At 37.3% G+C, this 21,153-nt stretch overlaps 1 protein-coding gene across 1 annotated transcript in view; it reads left to right on the top strand.

Annotated features, from left to right (window-relative positions):
- The window catches only part of LOC121337750 (dynein heavy chain 5, axonemal-like), a 152,442-nt gene that overhangs the window by 93,112 nt on the left and 38,177 nt on the right, over positions 1-21,153 (top strand). The window contains exons 60-68 of the mRNA XM_041408038.1: positions 5,154-5,372; positions 7,906-8,082; positions 11,384-11,578; positions 12,831-12,986; positions 13,269-13,451; positions 16,375-16,545; positions 16,965-17,343; positions 18,454-18,725; positions 20,685-20,849. Of these exons, the coding sequence (XP_041263972.1) occupies positions 5,154-5,372; positions 7,906-8,082; positions 11,384-11,578; positions 12,831-12,986; positions 13,269-13,451; positions 16,375-16,545; positions 16,965-17,343; positions 18,454-18,725; positions 20,685-20,849 (1,917 nt within the window). The remainder of the gene's footprint in view (positions 1-5,153; positions 5,373-7,905; positions 8,083-11,383; positions 11,579-12,830; positions 12,987-13,268; positions 13,452-16,374; positions 16,546-16,964; positions 17,344-18,453; positions 18,726-20,684; positions 20,850-21,153) is intronic.

Here is a 21,153-nt window from a genome sequence, read left to right as displayed (position 1 = left end):
AAGATTTTATTAATGTCACTCTTGCATGGATCTGTTTGCATGTGTCCATAGGTATATATGTATGTGCAGGTATATATCTATTTTTTAAAATTTGTATTGGTGAGGTGAAAACACTGTTTTTGGAATGTCTGCAGAACTTGTGTATGCCTTTGCCTTTTTTACAATCTTTCCGTAAGTAATGGTGGATACAAGTGTATCATGATATTGAGTCTCTGAGAAAGTTGATCCAAAGCCAATGAAGTGTCTATAGGAAAAATTTGCAGTAATCTGGGACAGGAGTAGTTTTGAGACTGCATGTCCATGAAAAGTCTTCAGTCAGATGCCATGTGCACAGAATGGGACTGAAGCAAAAGGCAAACATGAGTGACAGTCCAAGAAGCCTTCTGGCCTAGTCCAGTAGCGTAAGTGCTCAATGGACTGTAAGAACAGTGGGCTTTGAAAGCTAAATTCCTTAACAAGAGAAGTGCTAGGAAAGCTCCAAATCATCCTTACCTGTAGAGAACTTTATAGTTTTGGATGCTATTTTTTTTTTCCTAATGGGATTCTCCTAGTAAGATTTCCTCAATTTACTGAGCAGCAGTTGCTCTTCAGAGTGATTTGGGGTTGATCTGGGCATTCCATTCAAGATCAGGAACAGCATTAAATGCTGTGAGGCTTCCTTCTGTTGGAGAAGTCATTTTTGTTCAACTGCTTCCTTGGATCAGGGTCAGATATACTTGGTACTTTGCAAAACTGAGTTTGCAATGGATCAGCAAGAAACTTAGCGTCTATATCAATACTAATAAATTAAGCAGTACTAGTGAATTTTTCTAGGCACTGGAAAGTGATAATTTACACTGGTAAATTTTTAGAATGATCCCTAGTGTGATTTGGTCTTTGTTAAACAGCATTAGTCTCTGGGCACCTTTCAGGTTCTAGCCTGGTCCAAGAGTGATTCCCACAAGGCTGCCAACATGTAGTCTAAGTGTTTTAGAGGGTGAGAGAGCTTAATGTGATTTTTTTTTATGCTGATCAACCTCAATGCCAGAGAAAGGTTCTGGGTATGTTTCATTTAAGAGTATGGCTGTGACTGTAATTATGTTTATTTGTTCTAGTTTTGTGTGGAATACAAAAATGTTAAGAGGGGCAGGATCATCTCACCACCTGCTATGAAGTCCTCTCTGAGGGCAGCGTGGAAGAAGGCAAAACAGCTGCTAAAGTCTTTAGGCTGTGGCCCTTGTTGGCACAGGCGCTGTCTGTACCTGCCCCACACAGGCAGATGCAGAGGGCAGGCAGCAGAACTGGCTGGAGCAGGAGCTGGGGGGATTGTCTGTCTGATTCCCCACAATGCCAACGACAAGGAAAGGCTGAAGCTGCTGCTCTCACACGAGCCCAGGCATATTCCAGGGTAGCACCACTTCTCCAGGAGCACAGATCAGAGTGTGGACCTCTTGTCTTAAATCCTCATGATTCATCTGCATAAAATCCATTTATTCAGGCTTTCACACTGCATCTAACTGGAACAAATTGTGTATCCTTGCTCTGCTGTGTGATGCAGAGGGATGAAATGAAGGGTGTGAAGCTTGTTCACAGAGCAATGCCACTAATATTAGAAAGGCTACAGTGGTTCTTAGTGGTTGGGAAGCATGTTTCCTTCCTGCCTAATATTGGCTGGAAATGTTTGTATGGAGCTGACTGCAGCTGTAATAGTCTTCTTGTGCAGAAGATTCTCTTTGGCAGCAGAACTTGCCTCCTGCTCTCATGGCAGAGCTCTATACAGGAGGCTGCCAGCAACCTGACACTTGTTATGAATAAAAAGATACCTATTTTTGTTTAAGGGTACAGAGCTAAAAACATGTGGGACCAGTTGCTGTTAAATTAGCTTAATTGTTAAAGAGTTCTTTAATTGCCCGTTAATGGTTGGTGATTGTCCTCCCGGGTGCTTGCCCCGGAGCTACACCTGGACACGGCAGCCCAGGAGAATAGGAGTGGCCTGAGACCACGTATGCAGATGAGAAATGCACCGCTCCAAAATTTTCCCATTTTCTAGGAAAACCCCTAAAAACAACGAACCAATATAGAATTAGGGGACCCTAGGTGATGTCTAAGGATGGGCGTGAAGTCCAGTGCCTGCTTGGATCCTTTTTGCTTCACACCCTGACCTCAAAGGATGTTCACTAAGGAGAGGACCCGGAGCGTTGGACTGAAAAGCAGGAATCTGCGGATCTCCCGTGAGGACGCAGTCCCCAGCTCTGCCTGCAGACCAGCGGACAGAGCTGCATCACCCTCCTCCTCCGTGCCACTCTTGGGGACAGCGGCGGCATGGGCGCGACCCGTCGATTTCTCCCCACCTGAGCTGAATCTCTTTAATAAAGGCATTGAAAAGGAGAAAGATCTCCTGCCCTATTTATGTCAACACTGATGTCAATACAAAAGCTGTGTTTGTACCCATGAGATTTTGAAAACTTGAGTTTCAGGGAAAAAAACAAAACAGGGAGAAAGCAAATAGTGATGATTTCAAAGGGTCATCTGAACCAAGTAGTCTTTCTGCCTTTGGGAATCACATAGGTTGGTCTTCCTGATATTTTAGCTGTCAGTCTCATGCAACCAACCATTGTCCATCACATATGATAAAGTAGCATATAAATCAAACTAATATTATAATGTCTTAGACTTTGTTATGATTACCCTGAAAATGGCTGAGAACTCTGATTAAATTGTCTGTAAAATAGTTTCTTATTATAGGTCATCTTCCAGAAAATCTGTAAAATCTTGTGTAAATAATTTTAGGAATTCTTTTCATGTTAGAATACTATATACTTTTTTTATTCATCTGAAATATGTTTTTGATGTCCCTACATCTTCAAAGCTGATAGTCTTTTAAGAGTTGTAAGAATGGGGAAGTTTGTTTCATCAATCTTTTGCACTTTTCTGGGTAGTTTGTTGCTGCACAGGAACCTGCTTTTCATATTTACAAGGCATCATTGCTCATATGTGTTGGGAATTCACATGCTCATCCTTTTCCATTGAAGTTCACATTCTGCTGTGATAAATGTCAAGGTGTTATATGAATCCACACAGCCAGGTGTAAGTTCTCTGTTGTTCCAGCTGTTCTGCCAAGGCTGTTATTCATAACCCTCCAAGGATCTTGTTTCCTGTGTAACCTCAGTATTTCTCAACTGGGACAGAAACAATATGTCATAATACTGTTTGACTCCCATTTTTAGCCCTCAGATAATTTAAGGATACATGGATGCTCTGCATTAGGAAAGGTGGTGGGAAGAGGTAGAAGAGGGCTGGTGCAGGGCTCCTTTTGGATCTCAATAAGAAAGGCCTGACAACAGATGGCTAAATGAGACATCTGCTATAATAACATAGAATAATAACAGGAGTTTAAGATAGTTTGAATGGCCAAAAGAGAAAGTTTTCTCTTCATGGACAGGATCTGCTCTGCACAGGATACCATGGGCAAAACTATCCTGGCTCTCTCTGATACTGCATGAATAGGGGGTGTCCAGCATTTGAAGAGATGTACAGTTTACTCACTGTTTGTCTTTTTTTTTGTTTGTTTGTTTTTTTGTTTTCTTTTTTAAAGGCAGTTGTCTTATTAAGCCAGTTGTTGTCAGGCCTTTCTTATTCAGATTCAGAAGGAATCCTGCACTATTTCTCTCTCTCTTTCATACTTCACTCTTTCCCCTGATGCAGGGGGGGACAGTAATACTATGTTGCCTCCTAAAAACTTCTTTGCTGTTGGAACTTTGCCCAGTGGTCCAAGATTCACTAAAACATACCAGCAGTTGATCTGAAATCTGCTTATCTGGGTTTAATCAAGACTCACTAATTGAGCAGTGCTTATTTCTAGACAATGCTCTTTAATGTGTTTTTTGACAAACAGTGAGGTAAAAATATTTTGGCATTCTTGCATGATGGAAATTTTATGGACAGCCATTTTACTGGTTCGTCTGGATTCTGAAATATTTTTTTATCTTTAGGATCTGTCAACACAGCAGGTGGCTACATCAGAAATTTTACTGACAGTGCTATTCTCTAGCATATACTTTCTGCATGTACATAGATTGCTAATATGCATGGACAGAGATACACGTGATTTACCTGTATCCAATACACATGTATGCAACACACATGTATGCAACACACATGTACATAGATATTAGTAACCTACTTCATTGATTAGTACATACATACTTCTCTAATTCCCTGCTCACAAACCACTCATTTGAAATAGACCAGACTCCAGCCCATGGTTATGCTATTAACTAAGAGTTATCCCTTAAGAGAGATGCCTTCTACTGCTGCTCTTCTGGTGTGATGCAATGCAAGTGTCAAATTTCATATTTGTAATAAAACAGGTTTTACAGACTCTTGGTTTCCATCTTCATAACTCTTAAAGAAGAAAAAAAACAGAAATAAGATACATGATATTTAAACAAGCTTTTTTAAATATTCAGAGTAAATGAAAGCAACCTTTATCTCTAAGTGTGAATTTCATAAGAAATTTGTCAGGCTCTAATCCTTTGCAAATGTATATGGAAATACTTTCTGAATTCACAGAATATTTCTTCAACCCTGTTAGGAATATAAAAGTTAAGAGGCCACATTTAAATAACTGGTAAGTCATCATGCAAATTTATAGAGAGACATGAAAAAAGTCTCTAGAGTTTTACTTTCCAGAGGAGCAAAAAATACATTTGTTATATTTTTATTGTAGAGGTAATTGATGGAAAAAGAGAGCAGAAGAGTAGTGCATGTTATAATTTTTTTTATTTTATAATTATTGAAGACAGTATTAAATTTCTTTTGCACTGAGAATATATTACAAGAGGCATATATATAAGGCATCCCATTGTATATGTTGCCTCATGTGTCTAGTATACAGCTATTTCAAGTGGATTGTGATTTAAAACCATTGGTCATTGTGTGATCAATAGAATATTCTGAAAATATTATTAAAACATCTTAAGATTGCCTGGAATAACTTTAATGCTATGTTTCTGTTCCAGAAGTAAAAAGAAAGAATAAAACTTCTTTTATCTTAAAACTTGTATTATTTTTAAAAGTACCCAACACAGCACAGTATGTGCCATTAAATGAATGTCATTTGCTTCTGCCAAAACAATAGGTATTAACTACACTTTACTTTTAAATATCTGTAGGCAAATTTAGCTTTGCAGGAAGGAAGACTTGCAGCTGCCCAGATGGAGCTGAATAGTGCACAAAATCAGCTGGATGAGAAGCAAGCGGAGCTGGATGAAGTACAAGCCATGTATGACGCTGCTGTGAAAGAGAAGCAGGCCTTGCTTGATGATGCTGAGGCATGCAGAAGGAAGATGAACAACGCCTCAGCTCTGATTGAAGGATTAGGGGGAGAAAAGGTATTAGCACACATGTGCAGGTTTCCAGCACAAAGTAGGTGTGCAGTTTTGAGAATGCTCTGTAATGATCGTAGCAGTGCTCAGGAAACTCAAGGCGTGGTGACATCTTGATAACCCATGACACTTTTTTTAGTTATATGTATGGTTGTTTGCCTTGATGTTAATGTCCCTAAAAAAGCGAAGCAATTTCTTGTGTTAAATCTTATGCATGAAGATTTATAACATATGATTCATATGAGGATAAAGTTCAGATTTAAAGCCAAGGAGCCAAATTCCTTTTAGCTTTTTTAAGAAGAGGAATTAGGCTTAACCTAAATAATTGCCCTAAAATATTTATAAGAAGGATTACTCTCTTTTTTCTTACCAAGTATACAAGAATACAAATTTGAAGCTTGACTAATTTCCTGAATTATAATTGAAGCTTAGGTTTCTGCTGGAGCCTTTTACAGAATTATGGGCTAATTGTTATCCTCTGCACTGTGCTTGAAATTTACCTTTCCTATGTAGATCTTTCTGGCTCCAGCCTGAAGATTTTCAGAGGAAGCAGGATACTCTTTTTTTCCTCTCTTCTTATTTGCTTTGTTAATTCCTTCATTGATTTCACACAAAGTCAAAATTGATGAGAGTTCTGACTTCAACCATTGTGTCCTGTGAGCCCAGCACCTCAGAATTTCTTTGCATTGCTGCCCCTCAAATTACATCAGTCAAAAATCTTAGATGCTTTGTCATATTTTTTTCAGTGAATTTCTAAATTTAAGAGCAACACAAAAATAGGAAATTATAGTGCCTTATTGTGCGTTTTACGAAGCTTGGTGCTATGAGATTTTGTAAGAGCTGTTATTCCACTCTACTTTTGAAAATTCAGACAAAAAAAATAATTAAAGACTCTGTATGGCATTTGGAGGATTAGGTGAAACGGACACTGGGTTAAATTTATGTTTTTTAAATTTGAAGCATGGAGGTCCTAGCTGAGATTGAATGCAGAGTGATTGTAAGGGAACAGAAATCTGGAAAGAAATTAATAAGCAAAATATTAGTTAATTATTTTAATTTTTTTAGCACACAAAAAATAATGCTTATAAAATTGTAGCATCATGGAATAATTGAGATTGGAAGGGACCTCTGGAGACCATCTAATGCAAAGCACACATCCCTCATTCCCCTCTACTCAAGACTCAGTGCATTTTTTGGTTGGGTTTTGGATATCTTCCAGGATTCCACCAATTCCCTTGGCAACCTATTTCAGTTTTTGACCACTCTCACTGAAATAAAGGGATTATTTGTGTGTTGATTTTAAATATCTTATATTTCAATTTGTGTCCATTGCCCCTTGCCATTTCACAAAGTACCAGTGAAAAGAGTGGCAGAATCTTCCTCTTTACACCTTCCCATCATGTATTTGTGCACATCAATCAAGTACATGTGTACAAATTCCTCCTGCACTCTCTGTGTTCAAGTCTAAACAATCTCAGACAAGGTTGCCCCCAAATTTTAGATCCCTGATCAGTTCTTTATCTGCAAGTCTGAGGTTAAGCAAACTGCCTGTCCCTCATTAAATCCTCACTCGACTATGATGAGAACTTTTGCCAATGGCTTCCTTAAAACCTCAAGGATTGCTTGTGTCTTTCTGTGTTGTCCCTTCAGACACTGGGTTGTTGAAGTTCCCCATGTAGACCAAGACCTGTGGATCAAAGGTTTCTTCCCCTCATCTAGTTCTTGTTAATCGTGTTGTCTGTGGCAGACACATACGTCTCCTGTGCTGATCTTCCCTCTGATGCTAACCCATAGGCTCCCAACTGGCATATTGTCCATCCTCGCGTCTCCCATGCTGAACACATGCATTCCACTGCTCTCTCACATGAAAGAAAACCCCTCTTCTCACCTTCCCAACCTGTCCTTCCTAACAAGCCCATAGAGAGCTGATGCAGCTCTCCAGTTGTGGATGTCTTTCCACCACGTTCCCATGACCCCCATCATATCATGACGCTGCAGCCACATGCAGAGTCCTCTTTTTTTCTCCATGCTGTGCACATTCATGTAGAAACACTTCAGAGAGGTGCTCAACTGTGATAATTCATGTCCTATATGCTGTATGAAGGCTGTCCCCACCATTCTGTGTGGTGAACACTCTGTTTTTGTGGGTACCCTTAAGATGGTCCTCCATTAATCCTGTTTTGTTGATTACAAGGTCCCTACAGTTTATCTCACTCCACACATTTTGTTTGACAGCCCCATCCTCCACTTCTTCACGTGACTATTGGTCCTCCTCTGCCTGACACTTCATTCCTCCTTTAAAGCTCTTCTTACCAGTTAGACCAGCTTGTTCGCAAAGATGCTTTTTCTCCACTTGGTCAGGTGGTTGCCAAACTTCACTTCCAAGCAAACTTCTTCTTCTGAAAAGAATTATTTAAAGCAAAAGATACTCGTGTTCTGAAGAAAAATTATTTAACAGAAAGAGATAAGTTTTTAAGTTAGATGTTTGTGTTAGTTTTGTGTCTGCTTAAGCTAACTTCCTTTAATATTTTACATACAGCTTCGTTGGACAGCAAGCAGCAAAAACTTTCAAAATCAAATTATTAATTTGGTGGGGAATGTTCTTCTGGCCACTGGATTTCTCTCTTATTCTGGACCTTTCAATCAGGAGTACAGGAATTTGCTACTCCAACTGTGGAAGAAAGAGATGGACAATAGCAAGATTCCATACAGTAAAGTAAGTGTTCATGTTTTTTCTGACCTTATTCTTTGCCTTGCTGAGAAATTATATGCAGAGCATTTTGTTCCAGAAAAGTACATAATTGGAAGATTATATACAGGCTGTCACATTCAATCAAATTTTTAATAAATAAAAAATCTGAACAGTTGACAACTGAGCTTCTAAACCAATATGTTTTAAATTCCTCTTTATACTGTCAGGCATTTCACAATTGGTATATAGGACACTGCTCTGGCAAATCTGAGAGAGAAATGCTGTCTGAGATCAGCTGCCCTGGGAGAAATAGCATAATATAGGAAACAAAGTAAAATTTATCAGCTTAGAATCCACTTATCTTTTCATAAGAGGAAACATCACCTTTGCACTTCCGTGTATTATCAGTACACACCCTCCTGTCATACCCTCTGCTGCATACCCACAACATTTAATTTTGTTTAATTTGAAGTGTCTTGTAAAAAGCATTTTGCAAGGCTTACTGCAGTGTTAGCTTTTAAATCCATGCACCTCTGTCACCACTGAAGCTGTTCCAGTGAGGCTGACATTGCAGAATCTCCTTCCCTGGCCTGTGTCTGTGCAGGCAGAGGTGGCCTAAAATGCAGTGGAGCTACAGTCCCATATTCAGTTTCTGTTTCTTGCCACTTCATATTCTACCTTTATTAAGGTAAGCTGTCTGCATGCTGAGACTATGAGTCAGGGCAGGATACCTTGCATGAATCTTGTCCTTTACTTTTACCATTATCTGCCTCAGGAGTGCCAGGCCTGGCAGATGTTCTGGTGCAGAGGCTTTGCTTATGGCCAACAGCAGCCTTGCTCCTATTCCATGACTTTTAGGAGGTCTGTCTAATTATCTTCCATGTGCCTGGAAGACATATTCATAGTGAAGGCAGAATTTAGGCCATAGTAATCAAAGCTGTCTTTCTGAGTTGTCTTTCACTTGGTTTTGTGAGTACCTGTGTACATTTTCTTCAGCAGTAAAGGCTGCAGAAATAGTTCAGGGACTCTCTCTTCCTCTCAGCACAGGAGTTGAGGCATTAACATCAAACATTTCCTGTTCTCAGCTGTCAAAGATTTTGACAAAGCAGTTGCTGCTGAAAAATGCTGTGAGCTACTGAGCAATCTATGTACATCTGTATAATTGTGAAAGAGTTAAAGGCAGATCTGCATCTTCTTTTCAATGTTTTTGGGATTTAGCACTTAAATCCTCTGTTAAGGAGAACTCTTTTCCATGAGGGGTTTGTTCACTTCATAGAAGTTATTTGTGAATATCTTTTTTATTATTTTTATTGTTAGGTTAGCATAATTCTTGCAATGCTGATTATCCTTGACTTGAGGGAGAGAAACTTGCAATCCAGCCCAACTGACGCTCTGACTTAAAAGATGAGTGACTCTGACCAACCCAGTAAAGCTCTCTGAAAGCTGCTGATGATAAAAAATATGTAAGGTCAAGATGGATTTATTAATAAAGTACTAGGAGCGGTGCAGTTTCAGACAAGATTCTTAACCGGTGTGTCATGGGAGTTATCCTACATACACTCATCCCAGGGAGGCTCTTTCCCAAGTTCAGTGTACAAAATGTTCTTAAAAGCTACTTACTTTGGGGAGTACCTGTCAAGATTCTCACCATTTAAGGATAAGAAACTGGATATATAATGTCCTTAAAAAGCAATACATAAGGAACTAAAGTTCTGCTTTCATGAGGGTATTCTGACCACATTACTATTTGGCTGCAGAATATTTTCTTATGGTTTCTATGTTGCTCCCCCCTTCCCCCTGCAATATGTCTCAGTTAGATGGATACCATAGTTAATGAGTTTCAAAATGAATTTACCATTCTTTTTAGAGTTCCCATTAATGACAGAATTATGATTTCCATCATAGTGTATTGAAGAGAGTTTTGATTTTTCCCAGGGAATTAAGTACTCACAAAAGGCAGCATATGGGCCTTTCTTGATACTTCACACCAGAAAGCAGCTTTGCAGTTCAAGCACAAGGCTTGACATCTGCTTTACTTGTCACAGACTAACTGACCGTGGGCGTCTGAGTCATTTAGGCATAACAATTTACAAAGATCTGTTTAAAATTAGCCACTTATCTGTTTAGTTAGGCACTTAAATTAGCTGAGTTTCAGAGTTGCAGGGTGACTGATACTTCTTGCTGTAGGTAAGAAAAAGTTCAAAGCTGTTTAGATCCTACTCATCTGCTTAAGGAGCTAAATATGTTTTAGGTTCCAATTGCTGAAAAATTTGCCTATTAAATGCTTTTCTGTCCTTTGCACAAATGGAAACTTGATTCCTAAAATTTCTCTGTCTTCTGAGGATGGTTTGTGTTGCTTCATCATGAGTCTTCAATAATTTTAGAAGTAAAAAAACCAAAGGAGTAAAGAAGCTTTGGCGTCTTGCAACCAGTGGAATCATTAGGTCTCATGATTGTATCATAATTCTCACAGTATTTGAAGTTTTGCTTTAGACTTCAGATGCCGAATTATGTGATTTTCACAAGATTTACAGGCCTTTACTTTCTTTCTTTCTTTCTTTCATGGCTGTATTTCAAACATGTCTTTAGATAAAGCCTACAAGTAGGAATTGTTGAATGAAAAATGTAAGGAGCAAATTAAAAAATACCTTCACTCAATCCTTACTAAGATGCTTTTCTAAATTGGAGATTTTGGTTTGCTATTTTCGCACTTTTTTCTTCACATATACTTTTTTGAGAGGCCAATCACTTTTCAGAGTGAATAAAATAAAGCAAGTTAGCTGACAAGTGCAGATCAGACTTAAGGAGAATGTGCAAACTGTGAAGGGTTTTAGCTTAGCAGCAATAACCTTTCATGATTTTTCATGGTTACTGATCCATAGCACATCTCCATATTCTTCTCTTAGTCTCCCGCAGCCAATCTGTACTTGGAAGGCACTTTCCAGCAGGTGGAAGGTCTTGTGAGCAAGATGACAATTCCACTTGAACTGGCAGGAAAAGTATTTGCTATTAAAAATGGCAAAAAATCAGTTTGTCATTAGATATTGAACTGGCTTCACAGTTTTTCTGACACTCTCTGATGGACATCAAAGCCTCAACAGAATTCACTTTCATTACTGCTTAACTGCAGTGATTGAGCCACTGAACTTTAAAGAAAAGAAACAGTAAGCAATAACTACCAAATACACTCTACCATGCATGCTGATCAGAATAAGAAGGAAAACCATCCAGCAGATGTTTTAGTATAGCTCCTCTAACTGGCACTAATTTTGTATTTACATGTTTTCTACTGGTGCTGATTTTGTAATTGCATATTTTCTATTAGAACTTGAATCTTACTGGCATGCTTGTTGACAATGCTACAGTGGGTGAATGGAACCTCCAGGGTCTTCCAAATGATGACCTTTCAATTCAAAATGGCATTATTGTCACAAAAGCATCTAGATATCCTTTGCTGATTGATCCACAAGGTCAAGGAAAGATCTGGATCAAAAATAAGGAAAAAAATAATGGACTGCAGGTAAATAGTTAATTTACAATACTTTAAAATGTGTGTGTCGTTTGTGTCATCATGCTTTGGCCATGTGAGCTTAAATGTGATGTTTATTGGTGTAGAGCTATGCAGAAACTAAAACAAGACTGACACAGAACTTGTACCCTATATCAGGGTATCAATAAAAGGGCAAAATAGCTCTCACTGATATGTTATGGCATATCGATTTTTATGATGAATTTTTTAATTGCTTGCCATAGTGAAAGAGAAACAAAGAGGGAAGTAAAAGGTTGTATCTCATTCTCAACCTTCCTGGAGACTTGTATCTCCTGCTCTGAATCTGAGTTCTCCCCAGTAAGTCCGGGGGAACAGAGTTATGTCAAGATCATAAATATGCAAGTGTTTAAATTATGGCTTACACCTGGGATATTGTAATTTGTTATGGTCTTGTTAGTGTTAGGCTGTTGGTCACGCAGACACTAGCTTTATCCCTCAGCTGAATCTGAAATAAAAATGTAGGGAATGCTGTTTTGGTGTATACACATATTCCTACATTATAACAAACAGAAAGCACAGAGTGGTGGAACAGAGTATTAATTTTTAAATAATATACTGGTTTAATTCTGTGTAATGTGCCTCTAGATATTTTAATTATACTTTTTTCAAAGAGCTTTCCTTGCAAGACAAGGATTTCTTTTAAAAACATGTCTATCCTAAATTTATTTCCAGGTTAAAAAAACACCTGAAAAACATGACTTAAGAGATGCCTGCAAAGGCTATTCAATTACCATCTTAAAGAATTATGTTAAATATATTAAATTTGAATAAATGAAACGGAGTCTTTTTGACTTTTAGCAATTTTAAGACTGGTGGAACTGAATTGGAAATGGAACATCTGATGTCAAATCAGGCCTCCTATATAACACTGGTTCCCTTTCTGAATTCCATAAACATTTCCCTACTTCTCATTAGTGTTCTAAGTATTAGTGTTCTAATCTATTTATATTTTGGCGATAAACACAATAAAGATATCACAATTATTAGATAGATATGCAGATAAAAAAGTAAATAAGTGGCAATAAAGAAATCTGATCATCTATCCTCCTGAGTTTAAAGCAAAACTTCCATTCATGTCAGCAGAGGCAAATTCTGGTCCCTAAAATGTATCCATTCGTATAGATATCCCAGGATGAGTACAATTTTTTAAAGCTTCAATAGATTTTACGCTGTTTTCTGTGTGCTTTCAAATGCATACTTTGCTGTGACTCAATCTTCCTAGGTTACAGCTATGAACCACAAGTCCTTCAGAAGTCATATAGAAGATTCCTTGTCCCTTGGCCGACCTCTGTTAATTGAAGACATTGGAGAGGAACTTGATCCTGCTCTAGATAACATCTTGGAAAAAAATTTCATCAAATCTGGTTCAGCATACAAAGTAAGATGAATTGTAGACATGAAATTAAAACCCAACAGGACAGATGTTGAGATGTTGGGTATGGGGTAGTCTGAATACTGACATGATTTGTACCTTTAAAACAGAAAATGAGGAGTGAATTCATGGGGTAGTTTGAGGGGCTTTTTTACCCTTAATCAGAAAGTTTAAAAAGTGTAAATGAAAACATTTAAAAAAAGAGTTCATAGATGTCTTTTCATCAGATAAAATAACAGTTTCTCTGAATTCAGCTTCCAGAAATTGAGAAATGCTTTTTATTTTCAGGTGAAAGTAGGTGACAAGGAGGTAGATCTAACGAAGGGGTTTACCCTCTATATGACAACAAAGGTGGCTAATCCTGTTTATACTCCAGAAATTAGTGCAAGAACAACTGTAATTGACTTTACTGTTACTATGAAAGGGCTGGAAGATCAGCTCCTTGGCCGTGTCATCCTCACAGAAAAGCAGGTATGGAATCTTGCAGTATTTGACTAGAGGGAAGGCTTGTTCAGTATCTGCACCCGGAGTGCATACATATTCAATGGTTTGGCTGAAATCAAATGCAAGAACAAAAATGTGAATGAAAGTTTAAAGGTTCTGCATTCACTGAAACACAATGTGGAGCTGTTTCTTAGTTGCATGGAGGAACCTAAACATTTATTTTAAGATCTGGCCTTGGAAAGAGAAGAAAGAAAATTATTCATTAAAAATACATCACAGGCATGCACATGACATACATAAAACAACTTTATTCCTTCATATATGGAAAGGGCTTCTTGTTCAGTCAGAAATCTCCTGTATTTCTAAATTCCTTTTTAAACTTAATTTGAATTACATGAAAAAATGCTTATGAACTTGAACTACTTTTGCCAGCCAGGCTCTAGTGTGCAAGGAGATAAAAGATTCTTAAGGAGCCCTGAACACTGACTTGACTCTGTTCTTACTAAAATTTGCATTGATTATGTGGAAGTTAATATAAGGAAGAAAATCCTCTCTCAGGTGAGAGAAAAAACCTGAGGTTTGCATTAGCAGAGCTGCTGCTTTCAGTAAGTAGCTTAGGTAGGCTGCTAATGTGAGAAGAGTTGCCTATATAAAGGAATTAATTCTTCCTTTGACTTCCCCAAAGCATGTTCTAACCAGCGTTCTTTAGTGGTGCTGTCATTTTCTCCAGCCAACACCCTTCAACTTTGCTCAAAATGAGCCTTCACTGAAGTAAGGACTGGTTTTTAAGGTGCCCTTCCTTCAGCCTGACAGTCACAGAGGCTGGAAAGTCATTGTAATGCACAAACTTCCTGTGAATTGTTCCATGGAAAACAGAAAGACTGTAACAGGAGGTACTGGGGAAAAATAGGGTAGGACAAATTCTTTAGGTGCAGAACTTTTAATCTTTGCTCCAGTAGATGTAGGTTTCTGTAAGCAAAATTGAACAGCATCAGCAGGAGTGAATGGGAGTATCCTGACTAACCTCTGAAGAGGTCTAAATCAAGATAGAAGTAATAGAAGTGAAATAGGTTTCTCATGACCTACATATAAAAATCCTCTTCCCACAAGATACCCTTGCTCTGTATTGTTTTTTGATTTTTTTTTTCTTGGACAGAGCTGTTAGAGAATTCGTACTGAATGTATGTAGCAACACCTAGACTGCATTGTGTCAAAAATAGAGACACTGAAAAATATTCCTCCAGTGCTGTACAGCAGCTGAAGAGAGTTGCAAGGGAACCTGGTTAATATTGGCACTACTTGCTGCACAGGGATATGGTTGCGGCTGACCAACTTTTATTAAACTTCTTTCGTCAGACATGAAGACATCATGGTTGTTGTCTCTTCTGTCTCAGTAAGAGGTGAACGTGGTGGTGTAGATAGTCAGAGCCAATGGGATTCTGAAAAAATTAGTTCAAAGAAAAGACACACATGAACAGAGCTTCTGAAGAACAGGTTTTCTATTACAAAGAGACAACTTTATGATCGCTGAGCTAAAGTAATAGATTAAAGGAACCAAGACGTTCTTAAAGATTGCTCTAATGATCAATGAAATATAATCAAAGAAGTGTTTATTCTTCTCAGCTTTATAGGTTGATCTTGTAAATATAGAAAAAAAAATCAGCATATTTTTGTACTTTGATAATGGAGTTGCTGCCACTATATGTGTTCAGAACAACTATTATTTATGTTACAAGTATGGTTGTGAAGTTCTCTTGCAAACAAAAACTTGCCCCTGGTATATTTGCTAATTTTCTGAAAGATACCTTTTACAGGCTTATAAATAGTATGGGTAAAGTGGAATTCCACATCCTTATGTGGAATTTAAGCATGTAGTTAAGTGTATTTTTGAGTGTTTTGTGGAATTATTCCTTTTGTGTAATTCTAATTTTTTTTTTTTTTGCATTAATGGTATAGAAAGAGGAGCAAATGTAGAAAGCTGAATTACTGATGTCTAAGCCATTCCCCTCTTTGGGATGCAGCCACTTGTAGCTTCCACAGCTATACTCCATAGCCCTAGAACATATTTCAAACAGGTTTCCAAGCAAGAAATTTGTAAAAATAAAGAAATTTGTCACTTCTTTGAAATACAGGATAACCTCTCCTTTACTATATAACTCTGTACATCTCCTTCTTCTGTAGCTTGACATGTTGACAAAAATTAAAATAAATTGAAGCCATAGGTGTATATAGACTATTATTAACAGTCCTTTTCTTATAGGAAGGTTGACTAGATTGATTAAATAAAGACAGCCAGCAAAAGTATCCCTGAGCTGTGCAGACTGTGCTGTATAGATGCCTCATTTCACTTGGCATTGTGTTGACTTGTCTGCCTTTTTCCCTTGTCATTGTCTGTCTTGTAGAAAGGGCAAAAAAATCCATATGACATAGATAATAATTGTAACATTTCCTGTTTTATAAGCAGTAGAGGATTGTATCTTCCAAAGTCACAGAATGGTAGAAATTAGAAATGGAAAAGGTCATCCAGTCAATTTTGCTCACAATGTAAAATCCAGCCATACAAAGCATCTTTCAGACCTTTATCTGATTTAATTTTAAGTACTCGATGTAATGTGGCTTTTATCACTTGCCATTGGAAACTATCTTTTGTGGTTTGTGTGCCTTATTATGAGGAAGTTTTTCCTGGTAATTCTGATGTGTTTTCATTCTCCAGCATTTATGTTTCATTAATCAAATAAATACAGGATACATATAAATTAATTTACTATATATATTCATCGTACATATAAATTATTTCAGTACAGAAATATTTAGTAATATTTCAGTATTTTATGGAAAAGAAAACAAAGTCCCCACTCTGACATGCATGAAATCATGTTTTCTGTGTTTTTATAAGGAATCTTTCTTTTAACTGATGTTAAATATTCTATGGCAAATTTCTTGAATATAGGAACTGGAAGCAGAAAGAATCAAACTGATGGAACAAGTGACATCCAACAAGAGGAAAATGCAGGAGCTTGAAGATAATCTGCTCTGCCGTCTAACCAGTACAGAAGGCTCTTTGGTTGAAGATGAGTCTCTGATAGAAGTCTTAAGGATCACTAAAACAACAGCAGAAGAGGTGAACTTTGAATGTGCTGCAGATACATTTTGTGATTGCAATTTAAAGATAGTATATATAAAGATGTATGTATATATTTTCATTCCTGTTTTATTTTTTTCCATTCAGAGCCACTATATAATAAATAAATAGTAGAAACACTAATTTGTAATTCATAAAAAATTGCAATATTTAACTGTGACCTGGATACTGTTTATATTCCAGGCATATTTTGCAGGTGTAAATTTGGATCATTTCCCATTTTGACAGGACTGGAACGCATGAAGACACAATATCTGTGTTGAAACACTGGCAGAGGGAGGCAAATCTTAACTAAAAATATTATTGTGGTCTTAATCAAGACCTTTTCTTCTTGCTTATGTAGTATGAGTCACAAATAATACAACTTAATCTTCATGATCTTTTCCATTAATTTTAAGGTCAGTGAAAAATTAAACACAGCAATGGAGACAGAGGTGAAAATCAATACTGCACGTGAAGAGTATCGACCTGTGGCAGGTCGAGGTAGCATCCTTTATTTCCTCATTGTGGAGATGAGTTTGGTTAATGTCATGTACCAAACATCTTTAGGGCAGTTCCTTGGCATTTTTGACCTATCAGTGGAAAGATCTCGTAAATCTCAAATTCCAGCAAAAAGGGTGGTTTATATAATCGAGCATCTCACCTACGAAGTCTTCAAGTACACAGTTCGAGGGCTGTATGAAAATCACAGGTTCCTGTTCACATTGCTTCTGGCACTGAAGATTGACTTGCAGGCCAAGAAAATTTCACACACCGAGTTTGAGACACTGATCAAAGGTAATTTCTCTAAAAATGTTTCCTGTTTGCATCTGTCTGTGTACTGCCAAATTCAGATTTTGCAGTACTTGCATTAACAATGTGTTATATCTGTGGATCTACTTGTTTTTAAGTTATGAATGAAAGCATATATTGTCCAAGAAGGAATTGAGAGACAAATTTTCCAAAACAAGAGCAATATACATTATTTGTTATCAAAATAATGCTTAGATGAGGATTATTTTAACCGTTTTACATTGCAAAATGGGGAAAAATAAGTCCATTACTTGTTAGAGAACTTATAGCCTCTACTGTCTGCCTCTTTTTCAAGTTGCCACATATCTGTGTCTGTGAGGTTGTAGACAATGAGCAAAAGCTCTCTTGATGGCTGATGAACAGGCATGTGAATGCTGTACCAGGCTTAAGTATCAGCACTTAAAAATTGGAAGTCTGTTACGTGTTGTAAAACACTTTTATATTGCATTGCATTGTGTCACCACTGTATGTCACTACTCAGACACAATGACGAAGAAAAACTTGAGTAAGGTTTATAAAATTTGATGGGGGTTGACCTCACTGAGGTCTCCAAGATAAATGCAATCTGGTACAAAAACAAGTACAGTCAGGTACTTGGCATCCAAATATCTCAGTTTGTTTGGCAAACACTGAGTGACTGTTCAGCTGTGGCTCAGCTGTGCTGGGTGTGCAGATGGGCATGAGGCTTGAGTGGTGGTTGATCTAAGAGGCTGCTGACGTTGCAGTCCTGGAAATGAATGCACCATGTGCTTTCTTATTCTTTAGCATAGATGAAAGGAGGTTGTACTAACCATTGTACGTCTGCTCTGAAGAACTGAGTTTGATGATCCTTTTAGGTGGTCACATTTTATTTCATCTCTACAAATAGAGTAGAAGCAGCACAAAAATTAGTGGGATATCAGCTTTGGGAGGAGCTGAGACCACTTTTCAATTAGGTCATTGTTAGGTGTTTCCTCCATGCAAATGTTACATCTCCATATCCTGGTTTACATAAAATGTTACTCCCTGAATTATATAAAAGCAGCATTTTTTATTACTTGTCATTTTTCTGTTTAACAGTGTTTGTTTTCCTCTATAATACTTTTCACTTTGCAGGAGGTGCCAGCTTGGATATGAATTCTGTGGAACAAAAACCAAAAAAGTGGATCCTTGACACGACATGGCTCAATCTTGTGCAGTTATCTAGCTTGTACCCTTTCAATCAACTTCTGGTGCAAATTGTTAAGAATGAGAAGTCTTGGAAAGCCTGGTTTGATGAAGAAGCTCCTGAAAAATCTGTTATTCCTGATGGTTATGACAGCTTACTGGATCAATTCCATAAACTACTCCTTGTCCGTAGCTGGTGCCCGGATCACACCATTGCCCAAGTAAGATACATTTTTGTACAGTGGTTATGCCATGTGACATCTCCTGAAGAACTGCTAGTTCCAAACTTACATTCTCTGAATTTCTTGTTACCATAACATTTGTTGCAGAGTGAGCTATTTTGAAAAATCAGATATTGAAATGCTCAATAAAAAATATGTGTGAAAACAGTAATTTATTTAATTGCAATGAACTAAGAAGTGTAACATGAAGCAAATTGTGTTGGAGCTGCAGGAATACCATTGTTTTGGTGTGGAGCTTTCACAGTCAAGTCATGCAACCTGTAAAGAAGTTGCATTCCTCTGGTGAATCAAAAGATAAATCCCTGTTCTTTTTCACAGAAACAGTGGGAAAAGAGCAATTAACTTTTATGACAGGTGCACTAAAACAGCAGATAAACTGTTTACTTACCCTCTCTACTGAGGAAGTTATAATTAAGGCTGCCTTGTGGCAAATGTCATAAAAGAAACTGCAGTAGACTAGCAGTTTCTCCACAGTTTGTGATATTTTGATTTTTCTTCTCTATGTAGGTGTAAAAGAGATGTATGAGCCTATGAGTACCCTCTTTTCACTTTTTTTTTTTTTTTTTTTTTTTTTTTTTTTTTTTTTTTTTTTTTTTTTTTTTTTTCCCTTTCTGTACTGGAAAGTGGTAGTTTTTCTTTCCTGCCTATCTCAACTTTACATTTTACATGCTGTGATAACATCTGTGTTGTATTTAGGGGACACCATATTTTCATGGACCTCTTTTTCAACAAGGCTATCTCCACTCTTTTTTGTTTTCTACTCTTCACTCAGTAAAGTAGGAGAGAAGTATGGGAGCTCCAACTGCCATAATTTAAACTGAGCAAAATAATAAAGCTGCTACTGCTTATTTATCAACTTACTATCTATCAACAATTATTTATCAACTAATTTATCTAATTTAACTAATTTATCTAATTTAACTAATTTGTTATTGTCTTGCACAAATATCTCTGAAAAATAATGTCTATGAACAATGGTTGTAAAAAGAGGTCATTATTTTAATTTTTGAGGGAGGGGATCTCTTTTGTTACTCTTTTTTAATCTCTTCTTTCCCTACTGTGTTTTCCCAAGTATTAGAAATTTTGCCTGTCTAGGACAAAAGTTACACTTAACAGTGGGTGATTGAGGGTTTTTCTTTTCCTACAATTGACATCTTCTTCAGTCCACCTTGTTCCTCAGTGCTTCTCTTCATCATGCATGCCTCAGAATCTGTGAGAGTCAATACATAGCTAGGAAATCACCTCAGTCAAAAAAGAATTTCATGCACTAAGGTAGCTTTAGAAGTTCTTTTAGAAAATGTCTGTGAAAATAAAAAAAAAATAGAGGCATAAAGGTTTGACCTTTAAGGATCAAGTCTGAGTTTATATTTTGTAGAAATAGATATTCAGCCTAAGAGACTTGAATTGGATAACCACTGGACAGGAGAATTTGTTTGAAGTTCCAATAAATATATGGAGATTGTAACTGGGTCAGATGAAAGATCTGCCTAATCGACTATGCTGTAGAGAGTGTCAACAATACATACTTAGAGGAACTAAAAACAGAACTGGTATAGAGAAACTCTTTTATTTGGCTATCCACCAAGTTTTAACAGGCAGTAATTTAGGGGCAATATCTGGGATGTCCTCAGAGCTGACACTGGATCTATTCTGCATGGATTTTATTTTCCCCAGTTCTTAAAAAAAACCCATTAAGCATTTTCTAGCAACAGTGTTCACAGGATGGCTGTTGTGTGAGCAGAATTCTTTCTGGTCTGTGTTTGAAGTTTGCTATCTGAGAAATTCAGTGGTTGCCTCCTGTGGACAAAAGTTGAAAAATTAAAGTTTAGACAGTCATTGTCTTCCAATGTAGATTTCGGTAAATTCCACATTACTAATTAATGCTAAACTTTAAAAGGTGAAGATAGATATATTTTTCTGGTGACTTTTTTTTTCCAGGCTCGGCACTACATAGCAGAATCTCTTGGAGGGAAATATGCAGAAGGATTTATTCTTGAAATGGAAGCAATGTGGACAGAAAGTGGCTGTCGAACACCTTTGACGTGCCTTTTATCAGTGGGGTCTGACCCCACTGAAAATATAGAACGTCTTGCAAAATCAAAGGTATCCTCTTAAACTGAGTTTGCTAAAGCTGATAAAGAAATTTTTAACTCTTCTCTGCACTAGAATATATTCATACTTAGTGTTCTCTGGAAGTTAATTTTTGACCAGTAGCCAAAATGCATTTACTAGGAAACTAAAATGTTGCAGTCCTGCTTTTTGCAGTTGTTTGATTCCAATGAGACCTCTGCCTTTATCCAGCAAACTATGATAGCCCACTTTGTAGAAAATGTAGTAACCTCTGAGAACAAAACAACATTTGTGGTTTAAATTGTATTACATTCACTGCAGGACAGTAATGATGATT

This window comes from Onychostruthus taczanowskii, unplaced genomic scaffold (assembly GCF_017590055.1).
Source record: "Onychostruthus taczanowskii isolate IOZ18803 unplaced genomic scaffold, ASM1759005v1 scaffold29, whole genome shotgun sequence".
Lineage (NCBI taxonomy): Eukaryota > Metazoa > Chordata > Aves > Passeriformes > Passeridae > Onychostruthus > Onychostruthus taczanowskii.
The sequence above is the reverse complement of the archived record's forward strand: the minus strand, read 5'-3'. Positions and strand labels throughout refer to the sequence as shown.